This window comes from Oxyura jamaicensis, chromosome 6 (genome assembly GCF_011077185.1).
Source record: "Oxyura jamaicensis isolate SHBP4307 breed ruddy duck chromosome 6, BPBGC_Ojam_1.0, whole genome shotgun sequence".
NCBI classification, from domain to species: Eukaryota; Metazoa; Chordata; class Aves; order Anseriformes; family Anatidae; genus Oxyura; species Oxyura jamaicensis.
In genome coordinates, this window is record NC_048898.1 from 1152613 (window position 1) to 1174658 (window position 22046).

The window sequence follows — 22046 nt, forward strand, 5'->3', positions numbered from 1 at the left end:
TTTTTGTCTTGGTTTTGTTCCTGTAATAGAAAGCTTATCCCCTGTGGTGAGAAGCCCTGGTAAGCACATGTGGGACCTTTTCTAAGTAGTTTTATTTTCTGTATATCAAGAGAAATTTCCAACAGATTTGCATAGCTGTTGTACGTAGTTGGCCTGGATTTTTAATGGCTACCTGATGCCTCTTACAATGTGTCTTGTCCTTATGGCCTCTGTTCTGCTCCTTTATCCCCAGCTGGACTTTGTCTGCAGTCAGCTTTTATCCAGGCTGCTGTCGAGGGGGCAGAGCAGCTGAGCTGTCCCATGCTGCCTGCCCTGGGGACCAGCTCTGCCACTGAACAGGAGATGCATTTCTCGTCAGGCAGAAACCGCATCGCGTCCTTGCATGGCAGTCAAAACATGGTCTGCCGAGTCTCCCGTCTTTCCTCACCGTTTGCATTGCAGTTAGCTGTGAATATATTAAATTGCCATGAAAATAGGCAATAAGGAGCTTTTCCATGTGCTATCCATGGAAAAGAATCATTGTAGCGCTGCTTCTAAACACTGACAGTGAAGTTTCTGTAGGAGGATTATCAAAACAAGTGACCTACGATAGAGCAAATAGAGGCATTTGTGTGCATACAGCAGGAGCTGTGTGACGCTCAATGTTTAAAAAACAAACAAACAAACAAACAAAACAGGTGGGTTCGAGAGCCCAGTCTGCCCAGGGCCGGCTGGTGCCACATTCCTAGGGCAACCCTTCTGCATTTTGGAAAGCTGCCAAGCCTGTGCAAGCAGCCCCAGGACATCTCTTCCTGTGCCTCTCTTCCAGCTCATGGATACCTCCCTTAGCATGGGAGAAGGGAGATAATAGGACTGGACTTCCTGTGTTTAATAGCACAGATGCATCCACTATTTTTTGCTGCTTGGCTTGTCAGGACTGTGTCAGCTGAGCATCTTCTGTGTTGGAATCCAGGTGCCTCAGTAACACATTACAACAGTGAATGAATCTATTGTCTTGGGTTTGTGTCCTGCAAAGCACTACTTTGCAAAGGACAGACAAGTAGGTCAGGTGTTTTCAGCCTTCATAAATCATCTCTCCTGAACTCATTCTTCTTGTCTTTGTTCTTTAATATCCTTTTAATTTAAGTCCTATGTTTCTAATCATCTGCCCCAGGTCAGGTGTTCTGGATTTAAATCAAGATTATTTTAGACAGCTCTGAAATAAATGTATCAGAGTATCTGAACATACAAGGTTAGAGTCATTATTGCTATGAATCAATTCATGTAGATGATGGCTGAGTACAGGTAGGCTAAAAATCGGGTCCAGGCCTGAACGCATGCCTTGGTTATACTGACGTGCAGTTATCACTTTGAACAATCACTCAGAGAAGAGGGAAGGAGATTTTAAATCTCTCCTGTTACTATAAAATTGCAAAAATAATACGTTTCCCCCACACCCCATCCATCCCACACCATTGAGGCTTGGTTTCAGCTACATATTTCTCACTTCTCAGGGCAGATATGCTGGTGAAAACCTACAGACTTATACACTACCTCTACACGTAGGCGAGCTTGTAGGGAGCTGCACCTTCTGCACTGCTTTGGTAACACATGGTTCGGGGATCCTGAGAGCAACAGTATAAACAGGAAGATTAAGGACAGGCCCAACTTTTAGCCCTGACTTGACAAAGCATTTAATCATATGTTTCAAGGTTTGGCAGTTTTGCGGAAGTCAGTGGCACTTAGAGCACATATTTCAACCATATGTTCATTATATCTTAAGCTGGAAGGGACCTAAAGAGGTCGATCACTGTTGCCCCACAGCAGAATCAAATACACTTAACCACTTCTGACCACTTTTCCCTGATTTGTCACTGAAGGTCTGCAGGGCAGAAGGCTCCCGGGGACAACTTATTCCAGTGCCTACCTGTTCCTCACTGCAAGAAAAGTTTTCCTGATATTTAACACCTCCCAGCCTGTCATTTGTTGTTCTCATTTCAAGTGGACTTGGGGGCACTTTCTTCCCTTCTCACGCAGTAGAGTTGTATATGTTTGAAGACTATTATCATATAAAACTGAAATACTTCCCTTTAGAAAAACTAAATGTTCTTCTTGTGAGCTTGACATGTAATTCATGCTTTCTATGTCGGTGGTCGTTACGTTTTCTCAGTTCCCAGCTGGTTCTCCCCTCTTTTAGCAGTGCCCCAGACTAGGTACGTTAGTCCAACCTGCACCTTCCCATGGTCAGGTACAGCAGGACAAGTGCAGCTAAGTGCCTTTGCCATCACTGAATTGTGTCCCTTTTATTTCAAGCCATCATTTCAATTTGTAAAAATCAAATTTAATTCCCTTGCTATTCTCAAAAGCACTCAGCCCTTTCTATCTCGATTTTACTATGTGCAAAGTTAATAATATTCTTCCTGTTTCATTATCCACACTATTAATGAAAGTATGTAATGGTGCTATATACTAGAAAGACCCTTTTGAAGTCCTTCTTGTAAACTCCTTTCAGCTTGATGATGGCCACTAAAAACTAAACTCCTTTACAATATGGAGATTAATCAGGACATAAACATAAAAACTTCGTTTCTGCCACATTTTACTGGGACTATGCAAGACCTTTTAAAATGGGCAGTATGGCATTTTTCATTTTTATTTATGTTTTAAGAAAAAACTGGCCACAGATGATGAAGTGAAATCAAATTTATTATAGCCTCTAGCCTTTTTTTGTAAACGAAAACATTAGTGAATTAATTAGATGGCAAGGCAAAAAAAACTGTAATTGTCTTCCAATAGAGTGACAGATGCATAACTCAGACATTTATCAGTGAAAATTTCAATCGCATAGCTATCATTTTTTTCCATCTATTATGAAGCTTTTCATTACAAAGATCAGTCTTTTAAAATCTTTGAAATGTTTCTTATTTTTAATTGTTAAGAATCCTTTGGTCTCCATCTTTCTGAATGATTGTGTACTTTGGGTACAGTCAAGGCAAGAAAATTTGTTTTAGTGAAGGACTGGAAGATCAGGTACCTGAGTAAATCCCACATTCAGACAATAATGTAAAGCTGTGAAGCTGAGCAAATTGCTACTTATGAAGGTTTGGCTTTTTTTTTTTCTTCTTCTTCTGCCCTTCTTGACGATATGCAGGATGCTTAATTTGAAATATTTGAGTGATACTGTCAGATAGGGCTTTTTTCTTTATTTTTCCTTTGATTTTTAATTCTCCATGGGATTGAATACATCTTTGGCAGGTGTTACTTTGTAGACTGAAATATGTTCTTGGGACTTGTCTGCTAATGGAAAGGATGTTGTCATGGTTTGGAAAGATGAGACACCGTTTGTAGCACATCAAATATTGTTGGAGTCCTGATCAGGATGTGAGCTGTCAAGCTGGAGGCTTGGGCTCACATTGGAGGTAGGATTAAGATGTAAAAATAGGTGTTGTATTATGGACAAAGCCAAACTCAGGAGTGGGGCTGGGGTTGGAGGTTTGAGACTTTACGTCCATCTCATATTTTCAGGAAACCACAGTAGTGAGTTTTTCCATTTGGTTTAACATATTTTAACTATATAACCCTTCTTCTGGTATTTACTTTTTATTGGAATGATTTTATGCATTAAACAGTTTACATTCCTCGCTGGTTTTTAGCCTTTTCGTTCTAGACATTTTTGAAAAAAAAATAATAATTACCTCTGAGGTTTAGAGAAAGGTGCAAATTTTAATGCATTTCCCAATGTCCTTGCTTATAAAAAACTTAGTTGTTTATGCTGTCAAGCATTGAATAGCAATTTTCAGTACAGGGATCAAAATGTAGAATTATGTATTTTTAGCAAAAGTCAGAATTTGATTAAGTAACTCGAATTGTTGAATTGTTAAATAGCTGAGGCTTTCTCAGGAACTTGAATTTTAGTACATATTTATGTGTACACATGGAGTATTTTCCCATGGAGTCCCATAGCACTCTGATTGTGCTGTATGATAGGATATGATGTTTAGTGCTTCCCCAGCCAGATGAATCTAGACTTTTTTCAAAGAAAATGAGGACAGCACAGACAGTTTCCACTGAAATGCCCATTTATAATTCATTCTTGGATTCAGCCTTCAAAATTTCAGCCTACACTATATCCCAGAAACATTTTTTATATATATATATTTTTTTTTCATCTTAAGATGGTTTTTTTTTAGTCTTGACCCAGTCTCATCCAGCCTGATCGCCATCCCTACTCACTCACACGTGGGCCCCATAAGCTGCATTCTTCCTCTTCTCCCAACAGCCTTGAGCAAAAACTTGTTCATGTGATGTTGAGCACAAGGTGGAAAGGATAGAGTAAGAAGCACTGGGTAGCTTGCTTATTATGATTTGGAGATGCAAGCTACAATTTCTCTCTAAGCCTTAGGTGAGGAGAGCAGCTGAATCTGGCCTTAAGGAGATGAGCAAAGTATCTTTAAAACCTTAATGGAGACATCTGGAATACTTTGAGGAATAAATATGAGCAAGATATCTTCCCCCTTGCCTAATAAAAACAAATGCTGGAAAAAAAAAAAAAAAAGAAAAAAAAAAAAAAAGCAAGTTGTAAGGCAACAAATATCGTTCTGGGGAAGTCTGTTTCATCCTGGGAGAACAGAAGTATATTTAGTACAAAAACATGCTGTACTCTTTTGCTGGGGGGAAACGCCGCTGCTTTGTTCGTGCAGCAGTTCAGCTGTTGGGATTAGGAGATCTCAGCTTGCCTTCTCGTTAGCCTGTCTGCAGCCCAAGTGCTGCGCTCAGCAACAGCTGCTGCTATTTTTGTTGCTTCAAATGCATCTAGTTGGGAAGCCGTGGAAAATAAAGGACCCTGTGCATACCCAGCAAGCAAAAGCATTTGCACTTCAGTTCCCAAGCGCTGCATTGAGTCAGTTGTTATTTAACGTGATACAAAGATATTCGTGTTTCATGATAGCCCTGATTTCTCCATTATTTCCACATTAAGCACACGTAAGTCAGCTAGCAGAAGCCCCTTGGGAAGGTGTCTAAACTACCATCTTTGTCTTTACAGAGATATCGCCATGCCCACAGTGGGTGTTCAGCAGGAGACATTAGCAACAAGAAACTTGTCTGTCAGCAGTGTACACAAGATTTCAAGAATTCTGGCCAGCTCCTAAAGGATCACTATAGCTGAGGGTTTAGGGAAAAAAGCCACATCTCCAGAGTAAAATAAATGTTTTATACTTGCACAACCTCTGCTCACTGTGTGTTCTCATTTAGCTAGGAGCCAGGCCAGCTACCCTGAGGATTAGTAGAAAAATCTGAAGCTTATGAGCAAAGTTTTTGTGAGCGTAGTGTCTAGAAGCTGCAAGAATTCATGTTCAAATATGCTTGTTCCATCAGTTAGAAGAAATCTGGCCATTTTTCAGTGGCAAATGCCATTCAAATCGTAACCGCTATTTTAGCTGCCAAAAGGTAGGAAGGATAAACTATAAATACAAAATGTGTTCAGGCCTGCTTCCGTGCCCATGGGTCTGTTGCTCTTTCATGTCTTTCATGGCTTTAAGGGTCTGCACAGAGTATCATAGAGGAAAATATTATCTGGGGCAGCTTCTTAGAGAAAATGCACAATCACAATTGCACAGCAAATATCCATTTCTACCCCTAAAAAACTGAAAAAGCACTAAGGTAAAAACCATGTTTATTTGTATGTGAATGATAGCTGTGTTAACAGACCAGGCTTTGAACGCACTGTGTGTTTTGGAAGTTGCAGAAGTTTGTACATCATAAAGCAAAGCAAATTTTTGGAGTGGTTGCAACATTTTTCTATAAGCACAGATAGCACAGGATAAGCCAGCTAATAGCTGAGGAAACAAGGACTCAGAAGAGGAAGAGAGAAGGGACTTCTCTTGTCATTCTCCTTCTCCCTCTCCATCTCCTTCTCCACTACTTTTCCTGTCCTCTTCTCCCCTGTGTTTGCATCTTGACCTAATCTTGTAGCATTCCTCTTCTACTGAACTCACCACCAAGGCATCTTTACCCACTTCATAATGGATTTTTTTAAGTTTCTTTACTGAAGCAGCATTATTTTCTGAATGCTGAGAAGTTAAATGTAGTCCTGTGGATGTAAATTATTAACAGCAAAATGGAGCCCGTTTCCCTGACTGTTCCTCATGTCCTCTTAAAGGACTTTTGTTGAATGTATTTGCAGATAGCGACCCATCTGTTTGGGTTCACTCAGGCGTGGCTTTGTCATGATGACACAGGTTGCCAAAAAAGTACCTGCTGACCTGGGTATGGGGCATCACGCTGAAGCACAGACAAAGAGGAGGGGGCAAGGCAATGACTCAGTGTGGTCAGTGCTCCCCAGGTGGCACGTGGCTGCCACCATTAAATTTTGCTTCTGCAGTTGCCTCACTTAGCTATAAACAAGGTTTCTGCTGTTATTTTTTGTCATTGGGATGCAGCTCATTTCTTGGGTAACAATCCTGCAGAATGACCTGATGTAAAGCATTTTACTTCTCTTACCACTGGTTTTGTGCATCACTGTTTGGGGTGGTATTTGGGCTTTATTTCACCATGCTCCCGACTGATTTTCTTTTACCTTTTGACAAGAAAATATATTATTGTTCCACAAATGGAAAGGATTAGACCCTCCTACAGAGTGTCATTTCTAACAGAGGGCAAAAGCTTACACAGATTGACCAGGAGGGAGCCCAATCAGGACAGAGCCTGATCAGTAGCACCTATTGGTTTCACAGGATTCACTTTTTGGAGCATTTTTGCACTGACAAAGATGGTACGGACCTATGATCTGCTATTGGTGAAGGTTTGCTGTTCAGCCTGCTTTGAATTCAGTTTAGCCCGTGCAAGCGAGAGGCAGAACTGTAAACGTGGACCATGTGCCAGCGCACAATGACGAGATGGCCACATAATAGAAAGCTGAAGTGTATGTGTGAAAGAGGGAGAACGGGAAGTATAACACTACTCAGTGTTATACATGTAAATTGTCGTTTTTTCCCTGCCAGTGGGCCTTTCAGTAGAATATACAATGTTAGTATTTTCAGTGAACATAGACATTTACACTGGCCATGCCGTTTGCTGATACTCGCAGTGCTCTACATCTCCAAAAGAGATAATCCTGCACTGGTGAACGGGCAATGACTATGTAAGGACAAAGTGAGGAGAGGAATTAGAAAAGAAGGAGGGAAGGGACTAGAAATGTTTTTTACTTGCAAAAAAACTGAGAGAGATTGAGGCTGCTGGTTACTCTGTGTCAATCCTCTTGGAGAAAAATGATTGAAACCGAAGGCTCCAGCACGTCTCCACCAAATCAATAGTCCTGGGTCCTTTGAAATTTAAGATGTTGCTTCAAAGTGTGTCAAAGCTGATCTCCTGGGCTGTATAGCAAAGATGGCTCCTTTGCAAACTGCGTGCCTTTTCCATTTCTCTAAAGCATTTAGGAGATTTTTGTGGTGGGTTTGTTTGGAAGGCTGAGCTTCCTGCCCAGCATATCCTCCTCCCTCTGAGCTGAGAGACAAAATCTATGTGGTTTTGTGGCTTTTTTTTTTTTCTTTCATTATATTTGGAGGACAGGGTGTTCTTAGCAGCCCATTCTCAGCATCCCAACATTAATCCTGTGTTTTAAAATAAAAAGTGCAGGTGACTCTTGGATTTTTTTTTCATTTTTTGTAATTAGATTGGAATTAGACATGTTATTTTTTTGATAAACTACAATGAGCTTAACATAAAAAATTACTGTTTATAGGAATAGTAGAAAGGATCTGGAGATGGCCAGCTTTACATCATAAAAAAATAGTCATCACAGTCCGTCATTTGGCAGTGACAGCAGAAACTCCAGACCAAGGGGAGGACTAAGGCATGTTGGAGGAGAAGTTTGTGGAATTCATTGCCCAGGTGGACAACCAGCTCAGAGAAAAACATCGGAAGGAAAGCGATCAAAAATTTAAGCCTTAGATGTTGTACCTCAGCAGTATGTTTCAGTGCATCAGCACATTTAATGCAAATTAATCCCCCCATGCTCTCAACTTCTTGCAAATCCTCTGCATTATGAAGCACATTAGGAGAGGGAATGGAAAAATTATATAAATTCTCCTGTGGCGTAAGGTCAAAGTCATGCATTAGCTAATTGTAGCTGCTTGTTTGTTTCATATTTAAACATTTGTGGCAGTGAAAACATTATCAAATGCCAAATAAAAATGCTGCCTTTTGCATCCTTATAGTGGTTTCTTTTCCTGTACTTCTTTTGAAGGTGTACAGGTAACTGTAGGACCGCAGATTACTTCCTCAAAGCCCATGCGTCCATGAAAAAACAGTAATTACAAAAAAAAAAAAAAAAACGTAAAAGAGAGAGAGAAATAACTTTTCTAATGAAAGACACAAAAAATTGACAAGTAGTCAGAATACCTGTTATCAAAATGTTACACCATAAGTGGACAAATTGGGATTTATGCATATTTCACTTTATTCTATAATTTTGGAATTCAGTGATCTGAGACTCCACCCAGTTGTCATGTTTATTTTTAACACTGACGTCTAGTAAAGGTTCACATTAAAAAGAGAAGTATGGATTTGTGTTTTGACTAAGTTTAGAAGTGCTAAATATCATTTTATTGAAAATGTTTGTTGTTCAAACTGCCCAACTAGTCTTCAAGTTTGCTAGCAGATCTACTTTCTTGGCTCCCTTTTTCATTTATTATTTGTTTCTGGACAACCTAACAATAAAAAATACACGCTAAAAGAAAACAAATCTGATCTGTAACATGTGATACGGCTTTGCACAGACTTTTGTTTGAAATAATTTGCATGGCAGCTTACATTACACTTCACTGGATGGATGAGGCTGATGAGAAGTCTAGCAATCTGGATTGCCATCCAAAGGGGGTGGGATAAATTCTCCAGAAATATATTCTTAAGCATACTAAAGCTTAATTTTTATTTTCCAAGATTTAGTAAATTTTGGTCACCCCAGGTTTTTCTTTACCTTCATCATTGCTTCATCCCCTGTGTCAGCACCCTAATCTCCCCATTCCCCTGCAACATCCTGGTTTGATTTAGACTGGATTATGTCAAATAATTTAGTTCAAACAGTTGAATTAAAGTCCATATGCCATTTATTTATTCAAAATGAAAAAAAAAAAAAAAAAAAAAAAAAAAAAAAAAGCTCTAACCCCAAACCAAACACATTTTTATCACTTTCAGTCTGGAGTAAATACAGAATTTCGTTCTGCTTTGAGCTGTGGTCAAAACATGTAGCAGAGCAGTGTTGTGTAGCTCCAGTTCAATAAATAACCAGGGAGCTCAATAAATAACCTCAGAGACGAGGAAAAATGTTTTTCTTTGTTTTATGTGGATTGTTTAGGTCTTTGTACCCTGTCTCCATGAAGATTAAATGGCGAGCACAGGCTTCATGCAAAGATAATAATTATGAGTCTCAGTGTGAGATGTGGAATAGTGCCTTTGGAAAAAGAAGTTTCATGTGGGATTGGAAATGCTTGTGGCTGCAGGGAAAATGAAAAGCCACCAATATGACGACAGAAACCCCAAGTGGTTTTAAAACAGGCAGATAAATACATGCATACATATATACATGCATGCATATATATTGATATATGTACTTGAGCACACCAATATTGCACCAAGCAGTGATTGCAAACCAAAAATCGGATCATGGAACAGGAAGGTACTCCTCTGAAAGCAATAGCAAAATGGTGGCAAAATTAAGATGTCCACAGGTGTTTTGAGAAACATAAGAGCAATCAGGAAGCTTATTCCATCTTCAGATTTTCCTGACTTTATTAAATTCATCGGTCCTAAACCATGTCATACAAACTACACATCACAAAGTTCTGCATCTTCTGTTCTCTAGCAGGCAGAGACAAGATTTATGGTGGTGATGTATGCTATAATGTCTGCATTTTGGGCCATTGTAGATGAAACCACTGAAACAGCATTAATGAAGAATTTATAATGAAAATATTAGGCCATAGAAGGTGGATTCTCCTTTATTAGCATATATTTCTTAATCACTTCTAGTTGTGTTGGGAATCTGTTTGATGTGTCTCTTTGCCATCTGAGAATCAGTTTTTTGGATCTGATCTCCTTAAGCTGTAGGTGCCTTGGTGTACATCTGGGTACCAGTCAGATTTCTGACAAAGACTGGCTGCTGTAGATGCCATCCCTCCTTGTATATTCCCTGTAACCTGAACCATTACCACACAAATACAGAGGAAACTGTTGAAGGCTGTGGTTGTAGGGACAGCCTGGGAGAAGTTTTGAAGGAGTCACAACTCATATTCTGTTATTAAAAAAATATAAAGATAGATATTATATTAAATAAAATGCCATTGCATGAATGTTGTCTCCTAACTTAAAAGGCAAGCTGAATTCCTGATGGAACTCATGACAGACAAGATGTTGTTTGCTGGCTGAGGCCAAATTCCTGCAAGAAAACCAAAATAGAAGTCACCAAGTGGCACCTCTTACTGTAAGCGTAATGTTTTTCTCAAGCACTTAACTGTCAATATTATTGTGAGCAGCTGATGGAAGAATTTAGCAAACTAAGAGGCCTGGTAGGCCAGCGATGAGGCTGCTTTCTCATTTGGTGGTGACTAACAGGGGATGACCAAGATGGAAAGGATAGTTCAGTTGTAGTTTTCTTTGGGATTTGTACCTGTTGCTTAGAGCTAATTGGGAATGGTTCAGGGTTCAGAAGTTACCACGGTAACATTGGCAAGCAAGCAAACAACTCCCTTCAACCTCATCTCGGGAAATCAGGCTAAAAATAGGTTGCTGAGGCTTAAGGTTAAAAGTAAAGACGTGACAAAGCAGTGGCATTAAAAAGCCAGCTCCACTCATCCCTCAAAAACATCCAGGGACTGCATTTCCCTGCCAGAGGCGGTACATGTGTTACTAGTTATAGAAGGCTTAATGGAAGTTGTACATTAGCTAGCAACATCTTCTGACTTGAAAATAATGCTAACAATTGAGTTTTCCCTTCAACAATGAGTTTTGGAAACGGCTTTTCAATTTAACAGGATACCCTCGTAGCAAACAGCAGTACCTGGTGTAGCAGTGCATTTAAATCTGCTTCATATTCAAATGAAGCTGATGGCTGAAGAGGTAAGAAGAGAACATAAATTTGAGGCAAAAGGACTTTCCATTGGTGAAATGTTGGATTGTGCAGGAGGTGGCCTGTGTGTGACTGCAGGGAAACGTGGTGGGGATTCTCAGGCTCTACAGCCAAGCTCTTGTTCAAGTGTGTTGTGCTTTTCATGAAGGAAATTTGTTTTTCAACTTTTCTGAAGGATAGGTGGTGAGCCCAAGCAGTTAGGCTTAGTGAGGGGATGCGCATTGCTTCTAACCAGCGTGTTTGCCTACTTTACCCAAGGTCCAGTTGAAAAGTGAAGAGTCAAAAACGTTTGCGATGAAAATCCTGAAGAAACGTCACATAGTGGACACAAGACAGCAGGAGCACATCCGCTCGGAGAAGCAGATCATGCAGAGCGCTCACTCGGACTTCATTGTAAGGTACTGTCCCTCTGTCCCAAACACTGCCATGATGGAGCAAAGGACGGCCAGTCTCAGCATTTGGTAAAACCACATAGGTTTTATCCACGCATCACTAAAAAAACACCTCAGCCATAGCTTCCCTGCAAGCGACTGCAAATACAGCATATAGAATAAGGTTTTTTTTCCAGGAAAATATGAATTTATTCTGCCCATAGGGAATCAAGGATTTATTCCCAAGCCTAAACTAAACCCATGTCTTAACTGATTTGCTTGGTCCCTGTGCCATGCTAACATGGCTTTGTGGCTCCTGGAGCAAACACATTGCCATCCCAGATCATGGGCAGATTTGCTGATGCCAGCATGTGATGCTCCACGTAGACATACACACCCTGACTTAGTGTTGTCCCTGCTCAATAGGAATTTTCCTCTTTCTTCTGAATTTTCCATCTCACAAAAGGAAGCTAGAAGGCAGTGTTTCATCTTTGGAGATCACGTGCTGTTACATGAATAACAGGTTGTATCCATTGCATATTTAAGGTATTATTAGGTAGACTTGATTCATTGTCCTTTGACTTACCTTGAGCAAATGCACAGAAATTGTATGCTTCCTGAAACTTAAGCAGATGCAATTCTTCAGGGAACAAAATCAGGTGTTAGTCATTTTTGTTTGTTTTGACCCTAATATTGAAGTTTTCTGATGCTTCAAGTTTATGAGTATCTGTCTGCAGGAAGGAGCATCAGTCCTTTTATGTTTTAGGTCAGGATCAGAGTGCTGGGCGGTCAGGACCTCTGACAGGGTAATGAATTTCCCTGGTCTGGAGCTATCTAAAAGAGAGACCACATGTCTAAGCCAAGAATGCTTCATCCCACCCCCAAAGAGATGGGCTGAAGCCCTTGGCTTTTGCTGGAAGAGATCAACCCCTCTCCCAAAAAGAGCTGGAGAGAGGCATGCTAACCCAGGAGAGAAACCAAACCACTGTGACAAAATGTAAGGGCAAGTGCGTGGCAGGGACGGCAGCCCATCAGCTGCTGAGGGGGTATTTCCTTCACAGGCAGAACCACTGCGAGTGTTGGCCAAAAGCCTGGCTGATCCCTGGGATTCCCCAGGAGCCCAGGCTTCACCTGTGATTCATTGGTGACAACTGCATGCTGACATTGTACCCGGCTGTAATTTCCTTCACACTGTAATACTCAATTCACAAACATGCCCCCGTTACCTAGGCTAGAGCCAAATATACCTTGCAGGCTATTTCAGCCTATAGATCTATTTTCTGAAGCCTGAGCTGGCTTAGTATGTTGGTGTAAAAAAAGGTGAAATGCAGAGCCAGCCAACCAGAGGGACATCTTAACACCATTTCCAGAATACCCACTCCTAAATACAAAGCCTGAGCCTGCAGACATTTGGTTATGGAGCCACTGATATTCATAGCTAATAAAAGAAATACACCGGAGTTCCTTATTTCTAATTTTTTTGTTTTTTCAATAGGCAAGTGGGAAAAAAGGATGCAGTGGTCATAGGTCTACTGCAGAATCACACAGAATTGTGAGGGTTGGAAGGGACCTTGAGAGGTCATCGGGTCCAACCCCTTTGCCAAAGCAGGTAAATGCTTTGAATGCTGAGAAACAGTGATAAGATGAATTTTGAAATGATCCCAGTCTTCTTCTTGTTCCAAAGTGAGTCCAAAATGGAAAAGCTGACAGGAAGACAGGATGAAGGAAGAACTTTTTCCAGTGCTTTATGACCTGGCAGTTTCCATCAAAACTCAATTTTTGATTCAGCGCAGCCTTCCCAGCACGCCAGTGTAGAGGGCTTCAGTCAGGCTGAGTTATTTGCTGCTGCTATGTCTTGTCATATATTATTGTTTTTCTGTGTCTGTCTCTATCTATAACATCACTGTATATATTTATATGGTATTATGTAATTATGTTACACTATTATTTGCATTCGCATGTAAAATGACTTGTACACTATTGACAAAGCAGGCAGCTCAGATGTAGGGCCAAACTGAATCCCTTTTTTTCTTTCCATACCATGCAATATTTTCTGTCCTTTAGAGTAACAAGCCTCCCCTAAACACTTTTAATACCCCTTAGGCATCCTGTACTGGGGAGGGACTAAGCCACAAAGCCCAACCTTTTCTTATTGCAGCTGCTGGAAACTAGAAAATCTTCACTGGCTTATCAAACCGCATGCCCACTTTTCCCTCTCACTTCTCCTTTTGCAGCTCCATGGGGATTTGGAGTTGTCTTCTACTTTCTGTCCTAAATTTATTCATAGCTTGTTTATACGCTATTTTGGGCCAGGCCTGTAGCTGAGAATTTTTTTTCTGGGTACTACAGGCAGTGATGTTACCATTTTGGTAGACTAATTGTGTTTTGAGATGTTAGTTTAAAGGTAGGTTTGAAATGATCTTAAACCAAGGACAACCTCTGGGATAACAGAATGGGAAAGACAAAATTCCTGAATTCCTAGAATTGTTTTCCTTATTCTTCATGAAACTGTTTGTGAAAAATCTTGAAAAAGTATTTCAGTTAGGATTTTAAAATGCATTAAGCCAAAAAAAAAAAAAAAAAGCCAAATATCACTCAATAAAATTTACTCATAGATAAACTAACAGCTTCACAGAACAAAAAGCTATGTGTGGATTTGGTAAAGGAGCAAGCAAGTGTTGAGCCACGGATGTCTGCAGTGGATCTGCAAATATTTAGATGAGTAAGAAAATGAATAAAGGAATGAATTCCAATATTGTGACATTTCAAACTTATAACTGCTTGATCTACTGAAATACTGTGGTTTCATACTTCATGCTGTACATCTCATGTATAAACTTTGCACTTCTGTTAAAGTTGACAAACAATATTTGATTGGCCAGATTTGATGCCCATAAGACGTTTTGGAAAGTAAACTTTCAGCAGGGCTGCCTTAACTAGAGAAAGTAGTGCTTTATTTCAGTAGCACTTAAATTAACAGGCAATCAAAAATATTTAATTATTCATATTTGGGGTTCTTGAAGATGTAGGTTTTCTGTAAACCTTAATATAGATGAAATGATGGTATTGTAGTATGAATTTTATTTTGTCCAACTGGCAAGAAATATTATATTTTTTTCTTAAATCCATGAATTTTAAACATATGAAGTGGCCAATTAGTTTGTTCCAACTTTCCTGAGATGCATAACTGAGGTTTTAAATGTCAACATAGGTAATATTATAGTAAGGGAAGCTCTAAAACACAAGTTTGTTTTTTTCCATTAAATTTCATTGTGGCCACATATAGTACATTTTAGCTACAGAATGTTTCACAGGTAGGTAAGCACTGAGAATATTCTGTGATTTTTTTTTTTAATCTTGTGACCTCTAAAGCATGTGAAAGCAAGGAAAAGTAAGATTGATTCAGACAGCAGTAACAGACCCTGTCCTAGCTTCAGCAGGACAATCAGCAAGTACCCAATGTTCTGCCCGCATCACAGCTGCAGTTTCTGGATTTTTTTTCATTAAACATGCTAAAAATGTATCAGGTAGCTGCTGCTAAGCTGTGTGCTGTGCTATGCAAACACACACAGGAAACAAATTATGTCTAGCATCATGATGTGAAGGCATACCAGACCCAAGTTCTGCCCTGTACCTTAATATTTAACAGAATGTCTGCAAAATGAACCAAATCCTGCCTTTTTAATTATTTTTTTAAACCCCTGGTCTATCACATGGCCTAGTCTTAAGGTGCCTGATGGGTTTCCTTTCCCTGACAAGCAAATCCCTTCCTCTCCCCTCTTCTCCTGTCTTTCTTCAAGTCTTTGAGATACTGCTGCCCAACTCAGAGCTTTGGGGGAAAAAATTAGTTCAATATTAAAATTAAATAAAGTATCTGACACTGAATTCCCTATGTTTATTTCTGTAGTTTCATAGTTGCATTTGTTTAATGTATCACATTGAGAAGGAATATGGGTTCATAAATCCTTGCCCATCTATCTCTTTAGCCAAATTTTCCTCCACATTCAGTCCCTGGGATGAAGAGGAAGGGTGTTTTTAGATACATAAATGCCAGCAGATTCTCTTTAAACTTGACTAAATCAGTGGTTTTAAGTTCTGAAATGAATCACAAATTGGGCAACACTTCCTTGAAATGGAAGAAGGAATACTGCAGATCTACAGCTGTATCCATAGCATGAAGAATAAGATGATACAGACATTATTAAAATGGTAGGAAAACTTATTTTTCAAGCAAATCTGGAAAGCCAATTGTCAGGTTATGCCACTAGAAGTGTCAGACTTTATGTTTAGTACTCAGAGCAATTGTAATTGCTTCTTTTGCTGTGATACACTTCATTAATTGAGTGAAATCCAGCTGGCAACTGGTCACAAGCAGTGTTCCCCAGGGACTGGTATTGGGGCCTATCCTCTTTAATATCTTTACATCCAATGAGGGAATTGAGTGCACCCTCAGTAAGTTTGCAGACGACACCAAGTTGGGGGGATGTGTTGATGTGTTGAGAGGGTAGGGAGGCCCTGCAGAGGGACCTGGATGGGATGGGTCGATGTGCAGAGGCCAATGGGATGATGTTCAACGTGGCTAAGTGCTGGGTCCTGCACTTTGGCCACAACAACCCTAGCAGCACTACAGGCTTGGGGCAGGGTGGCTGGAAAGCTGTGCAGAGGAAGAAGATCTGCGGGTGTTGGTCAATGCTCGCCTGAACATGAGCTGGCAGCGTGCCCAGGTGGCCAAGAAGGCCAACGGCATCCTGGTTTGTATCAGGAATAGTGCAGCCAGCAGGACCAGGGAGGTGATTGTCCTCCTGCAGTCTGCTCTGGTGAGGCCGCACCTCGAGTACTGTGTTCAGCTTTGGGCCCCTCACTACAAGAAGGACATTGAGGCCTTGGAGTGTGTCCAGAGAAGGGCTACAAAGCTGGTGCAGGGCCTGGCACACAAGTCCTGTGAGGAGCGGCTGAGGGCTCTGGGGGTGTTTGGTTTGGAGAAAGAGGAGGCTCAGGGGAGACCTCATTGCTCTCTCCAGCTACCTGAAAGGAAGCTGTGGGGAGCTGGGGGTCAGCCTCTTCTCACAGGTAACTAGCGATAGGACTAGAGAGAATGGCCTCAAGTTGCACCAGGGGAGGTTCAGGTTGGGAATTAGGAGACATTTGTTCTCAGAGAGAGTGATTAGGCAATGGGACGGGTTGCCCCAGGTGGTGGAGTCACCGTCCCTGGGGGTGTTTAAGGAAAGGTTGGACATGGTGCTTAGGGACATGATTTGGTGTGTGACACTGGGGGATAGTTGGACCAGATGATCTTGGAGGTCTTTTCCGACCTTAATGATTCTGTGATTCTGTGACTCAAATTCCCATCTTTTTCTGCTGAATTATTTCCCATGCGATACAAAGGACTGATAAGAGATTGAAATGATCTCCATAAATTCAGCACTAGCTCTGTAAGATCCCCACAGTCTTGTGGTACTTCCTGCGATGAAGCACAAGGTCTGTGAGAAGTGGGAACAATTGGCACCTTGACTTTTACTGTCAATGTTATATTATTTTCTTGTTTTCCAACACTAGGCTCTACAGGACATTCAAGGACAGCAAGTACCTGTACATGCTGATGGAAGCTTGTCTAGGTGGAGAGCTGTGGACAATTCTCAGGGACAGGTGAGTTTTAAAAAGTTATTGTCATAAAAAGTTGAATATTCTTTAACACGCCTTCAAATAACCAAGGGTCTTTATCTTTCATGTGCAAAACCTGTCTTACCATGTTATGTTTAATTTAAGATCCCCAGAAGATGAGGAAATAATGTAATATTTCTGTTCCTATGCAGTTGACTAGAGACAAAGGGAATCCAATTATAACTGAGAATACCCTTAGGACTGATATAGGTTATCTCCAGCATGTACAAGGCTTTATGTAAATGGAGACTTAGCGCAAGCTACTTTCTCATGACATCTCTACAAACCTGGAAAAGATACAGAAAGTAGTGGTGGTAATTATGATAATCATGTGATAAATTGTATTTGTAAGTGTCTTCATCTCTGAAGGATATTGTGTTCACACCAGAAGTACTCCATACCCCTGAATAGTTGATGGTATATTTTAATGTTGGCCTTTTCTGATCACAGAGATTGCAGCTGCATCCTTGGTGCCCATGCAACTGTTTCTCATGTTTGGGAGCTTGTCTGGAGGTTCAGGCCCTTGACAGGAAAATAGGGGACTGTCATAAGGGTGTCAAGAGACTTTGGGCACCATGTATGAAGGCAGACAGTGACCCTGCAAGGTGCAACAAGGGGTTTGCCATAGGTGCAGTGGTGATTTCACTCTCACTGTAGTCTTGCAAGAAATGGTTGAGAGATACAGTCCTTCCAGTACAGCACCTTTATGCATTGCTGACATGGCCTTAACTGTGGACTTAAAAAATCAGTGGAATTGATCTGATATCACATTTGCGAATAAAATCCATGGGAAAGTGTAATTTAGAAATAAAAAATGAAAAGTCCTTCAAAGACTTTTGAAAAATCAGTATTTTCCATCCTTTCAAAAGACCTGCCTTTTTCATTTCAGTGTATGAAATTCTGCCCCCCCCCCCCCCCCCAGCTATGAATAGCAGCCTCCACATCTGTCACAGAGACATTGCAATAAGCCATAAACCATAATAAACCATATCTATTAACATTTCTTAATGCTTATGAAGCAGTCAGGTATAACAGCAATGAAGACCAGAGGAAATCTCAGGAGGAAACCAATAATTCTGTGCGGGGGTTGGGTCCAGCTATATTAAGTAAGGACCATTCGTCAACATGGGACAACAGAATCATGCGTTGAATCCATAGCTTAGCATTATGCGATTGGGGCACAGAAGTGCCATGGAAAAAATAGTCTGAAAGCATGTAATTAAATACCACATCGTAATGCACAAGCAAATGTGGTCCTGATATTTCCTGTCTTTGGAGGATTTGACCTTGCAATGTTTTGTTTTTGTTTTGTGTGGGTAGGCAGGAGGCAGGTGGAATGTGGGTTGTGCGGGTGTACATGGTACGTACACATAACACAACAGTGGGGCAGGGAAGTGTGCGAGCAGTCACATATAAATATGCAATAGAATCATAATTGGTATAAAATTATTTTAGATTAATTATCCATACTGAATTTTTATAATTCTTCCTTCTCCTAAAACCATGCCTTCTCTGGACCATTAAAAGGAGAAGAGTAGCAAAGTTAGCAGGTGCTAAAACGTATACTTCATCTTTGTCAGAGCCTGATAATTCCATCTTCAATTCTCTCAGCTTTAAATTGTGGTTCTGCTGCCACCTAGCTTAGATGTGCTTCTGAACTCAGTCTGCTCTGGCCACAAACTCAAGGCAGGCAGCGGAATATACTTTGCTTCTGAAAACTGCTTGCAAACTTGTACTCAAATGAAGATCAAAAAGCACACTTAACGCTGAATTTGCGATTAACACTTCAAGTCCCAGCAAATGCATTTTTTTCTGTCTTTTGTCGCGGTTATGAACATGAGTATGGGAGTTCCTGATCTTCACAGTTCAAAATCCTTTCAACACCTAAAAGTCAAAGATTATAATAAATAAATCACCTTTTACATAGAAGACACTTACTTATAAATTTCAATTCTAAAATATGTAAATATAAAATAAAAATTATTTTACTTTTAAATGTTTGATATGAATGTCAATTGAAGGCAAAGAAGCTAACTTAAAAACTAGAAATACATGTAAATTTATGTGAAAAAGTCAGTTTAGCAGCAGTCATTTTCCAGGTATTGGGTGATTCTACTGGACCGTATGGATGTTTTAACAGTAAGATGAAGTCCAGAAAGGGAAGAGATTGGATTGGCCTACAATATGGTTTTAGGCTGTTAAGAAAAAGAAATTGTAAATATTAAAAAATTGTGCTAGGTGGAATAAATATAGGTTAACTACAACTAGAATAGCTGACCTCTTGCAAAAATCAAGCCCTTACTTTACGTCCATGATGTTGATAATGACCTGTAGGAACAGCTCAGTCCTGTACCTAGAAATCACTTTATCATCTTTCTCTTTCTTGTTTTACACAGAGGTTCATTTGAGGATTCGACAACCAGGTTTTACACGGCATGCGTAGTCGAAGCTTTTGCATATTTGCATTCCAAAGGAATAATTTATAGGGACCTCAAGCCAGAAAACCTCATTCTGGATCATCGAGGTTATGCCAAACTGGTAAGTGCCTGCCATGTCTAGTTTTGCCAAAAAAATAATAATGATGATAAATAAAAGACACCATTCCTGTCTTCTAGTACTAGACAACTAGTGTTATGAGTAGAGAAGATGGAATTAGGCATAGAGGGTCAGAAAAAAAGTCCACCCAACCCAAGGTCCAGTCTCTGATGGTGGCCATCAGTAAATTTTGAGATACGATCAGGGCCAGAATATCATCACTCATCACTGGGATGTTTTCCCAACCTCCATCAGAGTGAGGCTGTAGATGAAAATGCTAATTCTGGCTAACATTTGAAATTCAGGGCTGCAGTCTGGAAGCATTTAGAGAAGAGCATCTAGAGAAATCCATCTAGTTGTTTTGGAGCTACTGAAAGATAAAAAGATACCGTTAAGAGATGGAGAGGACTTGCATTTGTGAGCTTTACAGGTGTCAGGTGAAATTTTTTAAGCAAACTATTGTTTCTGAATAAGTTCCTTTGTATAAGCAAAAAAAAAAAAAAGGCATCATTCTTAATGGAAGTGTTAACCATGACCTTGTCATAGCACAAAATTATTATTTTTAATTACTCTGGGTCATCAGACTCTGTTGCTGAAGTGTAGCTGATTCAACTTCTTGCTTTAGAAAGGGGATTGGAATTTGGTTTGTCTTTACTTTTGATAACATTATAATGTCTGCAAGCTATAACTTTTCATGGAAGAGGTTATATTTGTTCATTGGAGCAATACACATATTGCATCATTAGCGCCAATTCTGTAGGAGTCCCTACATGCTTTTTGTCCTTCAGCTTTGCATTCTTTTCATTATCTATCAGGCAAAATGTGCATAATCAAATTGTATCCATGTCCTGTGTACTGCCACTCTGGGTAGTAGCAGACACTTCGAAGGCCACTTGTGCTTTAGCACTGATGACACTCCTGACTGATCTGTGCCAGCTCCTCTGAAGTGACTCTGGAAGGCTCTCCCTGAACCTGCTCTTCCCAGAGTGTCGTGGTGCTTCTCAGTGCTGTCTTTCTACAACATCCACCTCCTCAAACCAGGATGGGAGCACCTGTGTTAGATCCCCACTCCCCACATTAAAGCGTTGCTGATGGATTTCACTATATTGAACTGTTCATGTATATTGTTTTTTTTTGGATCAAAAATCAATGTAGAGGTGTCCTGCAAACAAAGTGCACTCAGAAAATCTGAAGACTGAAAAAGTCTCTGTGAACCCATGGAGAGGGGAGAAGAAAAGAAAGACTGTCCTTGGTAGGAGGTGCTGTTCCACCCCTTTTGGGAAACCCCTCTTTCTAACTAATGAGGATCTGGGCACTTGGGAAACCATCAGTGAAGGATAGGACGACACAACCCTAAAAGAGCTGTGTCCAAGAGGGATTCCATCCATGATTCCATCCATGAGGCTCACAATGAGGCAACATCTCTGCCTCCTGGATGGAGGACTCTTCCCTGCCTTTGAGAAGGGAAACCTGTGAGTCAGTCAGTCAGGGAGAGGATGTCAGTCTTTGGGAGTGGTAAGTCAGACCATCACCATCATGGGCCTTTACAGCCTTATGGCAGCCACCATGTGTCACCATGATACTAAGTTTAATGAATAACAGAAGAATAAATCCTCTACAGCATTTCACTGAAGCTGAGGGTTCCAGCAAGGTGTCAAATGATGGCAGTGGATTAGGTGCCAAACTGTCCTTCTCTCCACCCAAGTAGGATCTGGTAGGTCTGCTGTTCCCATCACCAGCACCCAGCTCATTAGACATTTTGATCTCCTTGGACCCATCTATGGTAGCACAGGAAGTATCCCAGATCCCACAGCATGACTGATCCTTCTTGTGGGTTTGTGGCCATTCAGGTCACAATACTGATGTGTTGTCCCTGACTAGTGCAGGAAGGTGTAGGAGCATTTCACGGCCATCAAGGGACAGCAGAGTGTGCTACAGACCACAGCTGGGCAAGCACAGCACCAAGGCAGGGGAGGGCAGAGCTAAAAATACACTAAGCCTATTAACCTGAGCTCTACTCAGGCCCCAGAGAACAGCTTTGGTTCCCTGTGTAGTCTCATTTTCCACAACTGCCTGTAGCATGCTCTGGTGTGCCACGGGCACTGCTATAAGGGTACATTGAGGCCTGTGATCCCACCAGCATGTTGCATCATTTTCAAATAAATTGTTATTACAACACTCTTTGGATTGGAATAGAAATCTGAACTTCTCAGCAGATGCTGCCATGATCTGTATTTAGCCTGAATAGCTCTTGCTCAAGTAAAAGCTGGTACTTTAAAACAACAACAACAAAACAACTTGATCTGCAAATGATGTGAAGTTACATGTTCCAAGAAATGCTCTGTGTTGGCATTTGTTCTTCTTCTCTCACAAGA

The 22046-nt window shown here is 40.6% G+C and overlaps 1 protein-coding gene across 6 annotated transcripts in view; it reads left to right on the forward strand.

Moving 5' to 3' along the window:
- Window positions 1-22046, forward strand: part of PRKG1 (protein kinase cGMP-dependent 1) — a 466513-nt gene that overhangs the window by 433093 nt on the left and 11374 nt on the right. For all 6 annotated transcript variants that reach the window (XM_035330176.1, XM_035330177.1, XM_035330178.1 and 3 more), the window contains 3 exons: window positions 11363-11502; window positions 17032-17121; window positions 19533-19674. In XM_035330176.1, coding sequence (XP_035186067.1) covers window positions 11363-11502; window positions 17032-17121; window positions 19533-19674 — 372 coding nt within the window. The remainder of the gene's footprint in view (window positions 1-11362; window positions 11503-17031; window positions 17122-19532; window positions 19675-22046) is intronic.